Source organism: Thermobia domestica, chromosome 7 (assembly GCF_964235325.1).
Source record: "Thermobia domestica chromosome 7, izTheDome1.hap1.1, whole genome shotgun sequence".
Taxonomy (NCBI): Eukaryota; Metazoa; Arthropoda; class Insecta; order Zygentoma; family Lepismatidae; genus Thermobia; species Thermobia domestica.
In genome coordinates this window covers 276,759,346-276,770,208 of record NC_137460.1, presented here as the reverse complement: position 1 = coordinate 276,770,208, position 10,863 = coordinate 276,759,346, and the positions used below count along the sequence as shown (strand labels likewise).

Sequence of the window (10,863 nt, the reverse complement as noted above, 5' to 3'; positions counted from 1 at the left end):
ATCTTCTCTTGCATCAACTTAATAGTTACCAAACGTTGACACTGTCTTCACCATTTTATTTCATTCCATATGAAGAGTTCGCAGGAAGGACTATGAAGGGCACGTTTTAAAATGCTCAGAAAATTCTTTCTCAGCACCAAAATATACAATTAAGATGGTGAAAACACGTCGTAATTCGCTCACGTGTACATTCGCGAGTGGACTACGCCCTATTTTCACCAACTATTTTGCATCTTTTGGTGTGGAGAAAATATTTTTTGAGCATATTCAAAATGTGACCTTCACTGTTCTTAACGCGTACTCTTCATATACATCATTGTTTCCTTCCACTGAAGAAGGAATCAGCTCTTGTTCCGCAACGTGTGGAAACTATTTAGTTTATTCAAAAAAGGGTTCACTGATAAGTGGCCATTTTCCTGACCCTTATGTCAATATATCATATGTATAATAAAATTAAACACGTAAAAATCATATACACTCTACGTCAACGAAAGCCACTGTAAATAAATTTATTTCAAACATCGAATTTTTCCGCTACACATCCCGACTAGGGAAACTAATATATAATCAAAGAAACTATGCAGATAATATTTATCTTTCTACTTAACCTGAAATAATTTAGAGAAAATTTAGGAAGTTCTTTTCTTCTGTAAATTATTAGTTTCCCATAAATTTTAACTTCTCAAAAGTTTTTTTTTCTAAATCCCACTGTAAAATATCCGTTAATTCGCACACTGGTCTGTAGTGTGGACTCATCCCTTACACTTACACAGACAGCACGGAAGTTCGGAAAGCTCATTATATTCAGTAAAATATGGATGCCACTATAAAGTTTTAATTTGGATAGGTTCTTTGCAGTAAAATACAACATAAAACTTATAAAAATGTATCACTAGGAAATATATCTGCAAATTAGCGAACTGAAAGTTACTGTGATAAATTAAAAAAAAACTATTAATAACGGTTACTTTCATGAAGTTTATAATTCTCTTGTACTTTAACATATTATTGTCTACTATTTTATTTACAATAAGACATTTCGTTCATATAAGTTTGTTTATATCAGACACGCTGCTGAGGGTTGATCACAACTAGCCGCGGGACCGATCACCCCACGGCTTTCCCTTCGGGGTGACTCTGCAAGGTGAATTCAAGTGGTCCTTGGACTCTTGCGGGTTCCCCGCGGAACGACTGTGCATCTTCCCCTAAGTCTTGAGCCTGTTCTCTTCTCCGATTACATCTGTAGCCATCCCAATCTCGCGAACCACTTAAGACTTTCCCAATCCGTCGGACAATGTCGCTAGTTTGTATATCAGGAAATCGGAGTTGTACTGCTCCTGAAGAAGAAAAAATTGTAAAAACTCAATGCAATAATACTGTATCACCAGAAGGGACTACACATTTAAATAGCAAATGTCATCATTGAGAAATAACAGATTAATTTTGAAGTTACATAAATAAAATTCGAACGAAAATATAACTTTCTCCTAAAATACAAAGAAACCTTTTATACATTGCACAAAAAACATCCATTGTACGCATGAGCGCATTATTACGTGCCCGAAAGGCTAATCTAACAGGACATTGTCGTTCGGTGTCAAACAGAGGAAGTAGGGAGTGGAAAACGATATGTGGATGGCTCAGACTCGTTTCAAGTCAAAAATTAAAAATTTACTTGCACGGTGCGATTAACAGAAAATTACAACTTCTTTCAGAGGCAAAAACAAGGAAAGCAATGATTTTATTTACCTGCGAATAACAGCGTTACCAATGCCCTAAAATGTCTACAAATGCCAAAAAACTCTAATTTTCTTAGTTTCATTTTTCTAGATTAACACATATTGGTCTCTGAACCCTCGATATATGACAGAAAAAAAATCTCCAAACACGAACTGCAGTAATAGAAACTGATGAATGAATATGACAAGGAACGCGTATAGCATAGCAGATACGGATCCATATGAAAGGAGAGTATCTAACGTATTATTGAATTATGTTTTGTCCTCTAGAATGACCTTTTACTCTGATGGTGATTCAAAATTTTTTTCATATTCCTGTAGTAAAATGATCACAACGAACAATAACACTTCCAGTTCCCTTACTACATATTGTTAAGGAATTCGATTCGATCCGAAGAGGAACTTGTCCTCGTAACTCTGGTATTGTTTGGGAGATATTACCGCAAGCTTTACTTTTACTAGGATAATGCGAGAATGGCACCTAAACAAAGGATTTCACTGGTAGTAACCCCCCTCCAAGATTCCTAAAAATATATACTAAAAAACGCCATACATCCGAAAGATGAAATTAGACTCTACTATATATATATAACAAAATTCTTTAGGAACTCAGATCCTACACAGGCGAATCAGCGACACCATCGCGAATGGGGCTTTTCCTCAGTCTCATCCGTAAACGGCAGAATGCTAGGACCTAAAATTATTAGGGGCCCCGAACTACATCGTGGCGTGAATCTAGTGCACATATCTTGAAGTGAGGTCACTTTACTACCTGTTTAAACCATTCCATATTCGTCGCACGACAAAAATCGAAGGATAAATGTGTTGTTTCGACTTCATTAGACTTTTGTACGACGCATAGAAATTATATTTACAGTAAAACTTCTAACGGACATCTCAAAATAACGGACAGTTTTCAATTTCCTGGCAGAAATACATTGGGTGCAATGTGAAAATTACTTCTGAATAGCTGACATTCTCAATAACGGACGCGGATACTGAAAACTATTCCCCAGCGTCTATGTAGAACTTCCAACTAACGGACAGCCTGAAATAAAACTTTGTTATTTTCTTGAATTTCAAGCAATAATAGGCAGGATCGTTAATGTACCGCGCATTGTTGGATGTGATAATTGAACGCAAATGTCTCCATTTATTTGTTTTCGACATGCATTTAGTTTAGTATCCATTTTCAGCAAAAGTTTATTTAATCTTTGTCTGTTTGCCTTGCTGCAAGTTGTTAATTTCGAAGAGAAAGAGTATTTTGTCCGAACATAATACCATAGGAAAAAAAAAACACTGTATTAGCTCATTATTAAACAGAAAGACATTTTGCCTACGTTATGTTACTTATACGAGTAGTACGTTAAGTTTATACTGTAGATTTTTTTAAAAATAATTCTTCTGTCAGTGTCGTTCGATCCCTAATCGTAATCAAATGCACAGGAACAGGCTGATTTAAATCATTGTATAACCATGTCGTACGTCGACATGCTGAGATCGAGAATTGCTGAGATCGTATTGCCCGTTTGTCTTACAAGTTCGCTTCCTGCAAAACCGTGACATCATCATAGTCACTGATTCCGCTTACCAAGGTGGAGATGGGTGCTAGAGAACTTCAAAGAAAGTATCCAGGACTTCCCGAATTCCCGAAAAGTGAAGGGACTTCTCAATTATTTGCAAAGCGAAGGCTTGGAGAATCCATGCACCTGTGGAAGTTGCCCTTAAACACTTAATTTTTATGAGAACCCGCAGATGGTTGGAAAGGTTGTAGAAGATGGTACCGGTATTGCCAAACAAGGCATAACTGTAGACATGTCTACGACACGAGGAAACCGTAAACCATCCTACCTTATGATTTTGTTGTTGAAACACGAAGGTGCTATACAGTGAAAGCAAGATTTTCGAACTAGTATTGGATTGCATTATTATTGGTAGTAGTAGTAGTAGTATTTAAGATCCAATATGGACACCTAAATGATAAGTCCTAAGAACTCACAGTCCAAACTGCTAACGCTAGAGAAATAGTTGATTCGATTTTATTTTATTTGAAACTGCATTATTAAGAATACGTCATAATCAGCTTTAGATTAAAAAATAAATAAAATACATAAAAATAAAAAATACGTCATCTCCAATCCAGTTTGGCTGATGTACATTCATGTCCAAAATTATTGTCGCATGTCTATAAATGTTGTTGTAGGAATATAATTTGATAACGCATTCGCCCGGTATTTCTTATAATGCTAGTATGTGTATAATCGGCAAAGACATGTATGTGGCAAACTTCATGTCAAAAGAGCATTAAATAAGAACAATAAAACGAAAATAAAACTTTCTTGTCCATTTAGCAACATTTTGTTTTACTCATTCTAATTTTCGTATTTGTAATTTGTTTCCTGTGAAATTTACCTCAAATATACGTTTTCCGATTATACACATAGTATTAAAAGTACCCTGCAAAATCATTATCAAATTATATTCTTACAAGAAGACAGTTATAGATATGCGACAATTATTTTGGACATGAGTGTACATGTACGCAGCAATATATTATAGGCTCATGACATATCTCATAAAAGAAGTCATACCTGTTCTATATAAAAATGTATGTTAAAAGAATGTGCATTGCGTGCGAAAGGACTCTTCAAAGGCACCGAAAAGCCGAAGTGTAAGTCATTGTTGGCTTACCATCACCTTGTAAAATTAATTTTGTATGCATTGCTGAATTTTGAAACATGCATTTTTGCAATAGAACACCAACGACTTCCTTTATGAGATATGAAGCTGCACTCTCTACGTTGGTTGGACAGTGTTTGAATTTTAGGCTTCTGAAATTTATTTTCCCACGCTTTCGACGGCCTGCATCTCCCAACCTATTGATCGGTATGCACATGTCACAAAGCATTTTCTTGTTTCCATGTCAGGTACCCACCCCTACATTGTTTGGTACGCATTAATTTAACAACCTGTACATCCGAAAAAGCATCTGGCCACACGAGATCCATTTTTAAAGAATAAAAGTTTTCTTTTTAAACAATACCTGAAGGATATTTACAAATACTTCGTGTCAATACGAACTTAAGAATACCACTCACCAATTTTGAAGCCATCTCTCTGTCTTAAATCTTCTTCTAAATTATGAACCACAGACAAACTGCGTAAAGGGAGCTTGTCAGCTAGCAGGTTTGCATTTTCTATAGATTGCAAAGCTTCTTTACCACTACAGGGAACTTGGTGCAGCTCATATATTTTGGCTTCCATTTTATCAACTTTACATTTGAGATGTTTCATATCTAGCTGGATTCTCTGCAGTAACTGGAATATTTTTTCAACGGCTGAAATATCAAAAGAAAGAAAAAAATACTAAATTAATACAAGACCAAGGAGGCAATGGTACACATTGTTTGAAATATTTTTTATTCTACCTTAAGATCGTGTGTGCCGCAACTACCATTAACAAAAGTCATCTAGGTTCTGACCGGCACATATCTCATATTGACCCTGAAGTCGATACCCACAGCAACATACGGGATGAATTTTAAATCACATATTGATAAAGCTTCATAATTAATGCATAAGCAGTTTTATTTTTATTTTTTATTTTTTTTTAAGTCTATTGCAAGAAAATTACTAATTGCTGTTTGAGGGCTTTCCTAATCATTACACCACATTCGGGTCAATTTTATATGTCTGTAGAGCATTTCAAGTGTCCTAATGGAATAAAATAGCCTGCTCGTGTCAATATCTAGGCATTCTACCGTCTTCTGCTGAGAAAGGTTACTGCAAAAACTCCTGTTGCGAGAGAATGCAGTTACATTTGATATTTCAACTTTCAAATTAATGTAGTATAAGAATGATATGCTCCAATGTTTCTCTGCAGAACCTCCGTATATGGAACAATGTCTAAATATCGATACTAGCAGAGTAACGGTTTCAAATGGGGTGCGAGGAATGCTTAACATTCAAAGAACGTTGATCGCGTCTCTGTGGTGTGACAATTATGACACCTGAACGGAATTTGCCTAATTTGGGTTCGTTTGAATCTCAGCCAGAGCAACAATAAAAACTTAAGTGTGTGTTGGTAAGCAAGCGAAGAAACCAGAAGCGCCACGAGAGGGCATATCGGTGTGTCGACTTGTCTGCTACCTGCCAATTTTGTCTCCTACCTGCGCACAGGCAGTAAGAAAAAACAAATGACTAACAAGACGCTGTTTTGTACAAAAATATAAATTTTTCTGTTTCATGGTACAAACTTTATATCGTCAACCCGTCGGTTTAGCATTCAAAAGGTTGGGAGTTTAATCGCTCCTAACATACGCTTGCCCACAAGCCTCCTCTAATATGGAACAGAATAATTCCAAAGCAACCATTCCAACAGGATGCGCTGCAAAACAAAATGTGATAAAACTAGAATTACAGATTATATGTTCTGAATTTTAAAGCCAAGAAGTACTTCCATTACGAAAGGAACGCCGGATCTAGAAATACTTTCGGAGATCTTAAACACTAAAGGTTTCACTGTAAAAAGTAAATCTTAGTATGATATATATGTTTTAAAATGTAATTAGTACGAAATTTATATTAGTTACACAAAAATCTATTTTTGAGGAAGAGAAGGGTTCGGACCCCCCCCCTTCCTTCGCACGGCTTGGAACATAACAATTTCAATTTCCAAGCATACCATAATTTTACCATAATTTCGTTTTTCATTAACAAAAATTGATGATAATCTCGGAGACTACTGGGTCAAGACGGCCACACTAAGTGGTCGGAGAATATCGATGCATTGACTACGTGCTGCCACACTCTCGAGCTAGCAGGGTTCAAAATGTCTCTAAAGAAGCAATATAGTCTTCATTTTGTTTGGTTATTTAATAATGACGACACACGTAAGTAAGCTTAGCAATACAGTTTAGTCTTTGGATACTTACTACTGCCAATTCCTAAACGAGCTGATGTGAAGGTACTGTCTGTATCTGCACATGAAGTAGTGGCAACTGACAACGCTGACATTCTGCATGGAGTTTGGATTTGGGAGTGGGATGGTAAAGGTCCATTTGGACTTTTACGATGTGATGCAGACGAGCAACCTCCGTTTGAATTGTGCACCATAGATGATACGTTTACCTCCGCAATTCCTCCTATAGATACTCGAAGCGACTCTGAAAGCAAGTGATGAAATTATACAAACATCCAGTTTTTACTAGACTGTTAGGTACACAATAAGCAGGTGACAACTTATGGTTTTAAAAGCATGTTTAAAATGTTACAATGATTACATCCAGTATTCTATCTGTAGGGGGATGGCTGGAACTTTCTCCTCTCTGTTTCTCGAAATACCTCTCAACCTTGGATATGGTGGAAATAAACCCCACTTTTTTGAGCTATTGATGAATTTATCCCCCTCTCCGGAAATCGCAGAAATCATACACTGATTACATTAACTCACAACGTTAAAAGATACTAACGCTGTTTATCTCCTTGTTTGATCTTGTCCTAAATAGACTCCATATCATAATTAAATGAATATTTAATGTGTACGTTATTTTTTCATTTATTTATTTATTGATGTATACTCATAATAGAGCCAATTTAACGACACAGTTTGCATTACGAGCCCGGTTTTTCTGTAGTTTACAATCATGAGAAGATAGCATTTATCCGATAAAAGGCGAAAGTATTAACAACCTCGTTAAAAGAAGAAGAAAAACAACTAGCAAGCCTTTTCATAGAAATAAATTACTTGAGACTAGATCTGAGTCTGAATGATTTGTTACGTAAGACTTGCTTGAACATAGCAAGTAGCCAATTTTGGACTCCAAATTGAAAAACTTGTTTATAAAAGTAAACAAACTAGACATCTTATTTTTAGTTGTTAGGGCTTCTCACTAAGCTTGTTGTACACATTACAACAACTAGTCTGCACATCTAACGAATAAATTGTTTCCAACAGGTTCATAAAACATTGTAGGTTACTTCTATCTGTCTACTATTTCAGCCAGCCTTACTTTTCAATGTTTTTCAGACGAAGTAGCAATAAACTTTCTCCAAAATAGTATATAGTTTCACATTTAAGTAACGTCTGCACTGACATAGTAATACGAAAGAACAGTGTTCCTTTCAGGCCTGTTTTTTTGCCCCCCCCCCCCCGGACGAAATGGTTAAAACGTACTGGAATAGAACCAGCAGAGGGAAAATATATTATTTCAGCCCCTCATAATACTAAGAGTAACCCCCGGATCATTTTTTTTTCTGAAACAAACACTGCAAAAGAAGGTCAACTCCCTGGCAATAAAGAATCACCCACGAAATCTTGATAATTTTAACTTTCACACATTTAAAAAAAATATATACAGTATATTTAAAACGCGATTCAATACATAGTCCTATGTAACGAATCAGCTACGAGCTAAACTTTTAATTTGCGTTGAAATTACAATCAAGAGAGATATATATGAGGAGACAAGCAATGTTCTTGAACGAAGTTATGAATATAAAATATATTTAGCATAATTACCTTTCCGAATAGGTGCTGGGGGACTTGGAACATTACATTCGTTAAAAGTTTCATATGGTCTTCTCTTAGTTCCTGGATATGAGTCATCACTGTCCTCTTCAGACAAATATCTTTGTGGCTTTCTGCGACATCTTGTTGAATAAATTTCTTCGTCAGAAGAATCACTACTAACGTTTGAAGTCAGTAAAGCTTTGTCAGTCTTTACTGTAGCTTTTTGAAATGAATCTGAAATGTTAAAAAATACATATATTCTACAGTTACTGATAAGGGAAAGTAGCTGCGAAATTATTATTGGCGTGAAAACCATACACGATAAGAAAGCAACATGGTTATGGATTTACCCTCAGTTGTGATTTCTTAGCTAACTGTAAAACATTAAATATTAGAATATCCCAAATAAAACAAATCTGTTTACGAACTAAAAAGTTATTCACGACTGAAATTCGAGAGTAAGTAAGCCTGTAACAGAACTAAGAATAGAAGGCCTAAGAATACTAGCATTTTAATTTTATTTATTTATTTTTTAACTTTATTTAACGTACCTTTGACATTTCCTGCTCACGATAAGATAGTGCAAGGCTGGATTTGGAGAGAGTTATCCAGGCCTTGTCTTTAAGGTACTATATTCAGCATTTGCCTGATTTGACTGAGTATAAGATCCCGGAAAAAACTCTAGCATAGTTAACACAAACACACACACACACACACACACAAAGAAAAAATCCTTCTTATTTCCCTGACTGAAGTTGCTACTTTTCCCTGATTTCTTTATTTTCTTCCATATACTATTTACTTTAATTAATGTTATTTCAAAAGCACTTTAAGAATCCTGTAAGAAACGTCATGGATTCTAAAAGCTAATTTAGTATATAAGGTCCTAACACAAAAAGTTCATTTTAGGTCATACAAATATATATCAACTCATACCAACTTGTAATGTAAAGAGGACACCATTTTTTTCTTTTTTCTTCAATAAGACTGTATTCCAGCAATGTATTAAAATGGAAGACATTTTTTTAGCATATTTGTCACGAAACAACTGGTGACAGGAAGCTATGAATTTGAACAAGCTTACTTTATGAGCTTTATTTACCAACTAAGCTTCTCGAACTGTAGTCACAAGTATACAAATTACAATGGAATTAAACCTTTAAACTTTTCCTTGTTTTGACAAAAATTACCTCACAAATTTCGACCTGTAACGCTGGAGCGTCGAACAGGTGAGTTCACCGTTAGTAACCGTTATAAATGAATAAAACAGGAACAAACGTAATCCGAAACAACCTCTTGCAATTTCCCTGGCATTTATGTTTATTTCTTGTTTCCCTGATTTTCCAGAATGCGGACATGGTGTCTAGTCAGGATGGCCAGCCACCGGGCTGAAATCTGCGACCTACCAAATACTAGGATAACGCGCTACCAACTGAATCACGGCTGCTCCGCATGATAGATCTTGTATTTCAATGCAGAAAATAGTGCAATAATATTACATTTTGACTCAAAATTGAGGTATAAATACTCAAAAACACAACGAGACAGATGAAAGAAAATACAAATAGTACTCACTGGATTGTCCATAGATTTTTATGTTCACAACTGTCCAATCAGCAGATGGCTCCTTACAGTCCCTGATAAAATTTTGAATACGCCTAACGGATGATGTTTTAGGCCAAAGGCATTCATTTTCGTTTTTAAGCCATTTACTAGGTATAACTTCTAGTGCTCCGTCCTCGTCAGTGAAAGCTGCTACGCAACAATTTTTTCTTCCTGAGGTCATGTTGATTCTGTCTACAGATATGCTATTAAAAAAAACTCAACACTGAATGAGAAAACACTGCAGCGTATTTTTTTCCAAACACAATACATTTTGATGTCACAGAGGTAAAGGAAGCACGGGATATCTTATTCGACAGTTTGCCACACATAAACAAATACCAACTGCAAACTGCATGGGAAGGAATAATAGTCACCTTCTATCGGAACATCCAAATATATCAACCAAATGGATGGGTGATCATTCGAGCTATTTGTCTCAATAATATTAGTAACTTTGCCTATTTCCCTGTAGTGACTTGAACAAAACTGTCCTTATAAACAGAGATACCAATCATGAACCCACTATAACTCACTGCTCTATATTCTTCACCCACAACCCCTAAACATATGGTCCTCCGCTATACGGTTTATTCAAAGCTAATTTGCGGTATGACCTGGAAGTGAACTCACGAATAGACACAATCAGATTATCTTCGTAGCTTTCGCTTAAATATCCGCAGCGTTGTGGACGGAAAATGCACAGATGAAACAATAAGAAAAAAAAGTTACCAGTTTGTTTTTCTTCTCTACTGTTTCATCTATGTGCATTTTCCAATCATAACGTCGAGGATGCTTATTATTTAAGATAATCTGATTGTCTATTCGTGAGTACATTTCCTATTTTCCTTATTTTGGACCATTTTTGTCATTAGGCTCCGTTTTTATCCATGTGATATATCCACTCTACTCCTTATCTTCCCTTCTTAGGCAATGAAGGAAATTTTAATTCAACGACATCGAACGTCTAAAATTGTTATGACCAGACTTGCCCCGCTTTCTGTTCGCATA

General features: G+C 35.7%; 1 protein-coding gene across 1 annotated transcript; it reads right to left on the bottom strand.

The window, feature by feature from the left end:
• Positions 1-943: 943 nt before the first annotated feature.
• Positions 944-6,911, bottom strand: LOC145690947 (uncharacterized). The gene is made up of 3 exons (XM_081766408.1): positions 6,674-6,911; positions 4,838-5,077; positions 944-1,337 (listed from the first exon to the last, which is right to left on the bottom strand). The coding sequence occupies exons 1-3, from the start codon at positions 6,852-6,854 to the stop codon at positions 1,108-1,110; spliced, it is 651 nt and encodes a 216-aa protein (XP_081622534.1). The 5' UTR covers positions 6,855-6,911; the 3' UTR covers positions 944-1,107.
• Positions 6,912-10,863: the final 3,952 nt, after the last annotated feature.

Bases quoted from the DNA above. Each gene is read 5' to 3' on its own strand.
- LOC145690947 (XM_081766408.1), bottom strand. From the start codon at position 6,854: ATGGTGCACAATTCAAACGGAGGTTGCTCGTCTGCATCACATCGTAAA. The intron at 5,078-6,673 runs GTAAGTATCCAA...TTGATATTTCAG, and splicing joins TCGTTTAGGAATTGGCAGTA to CCGTTGAAAAAATATTCCAG. The intron at 1,338-4,837 runs GTGAGTGGTATT...TTTCTTCTTCAG, and splicing joins GAGAGATGGCTTCAAAATTG to GAGCAGTACAACTCCGATTT.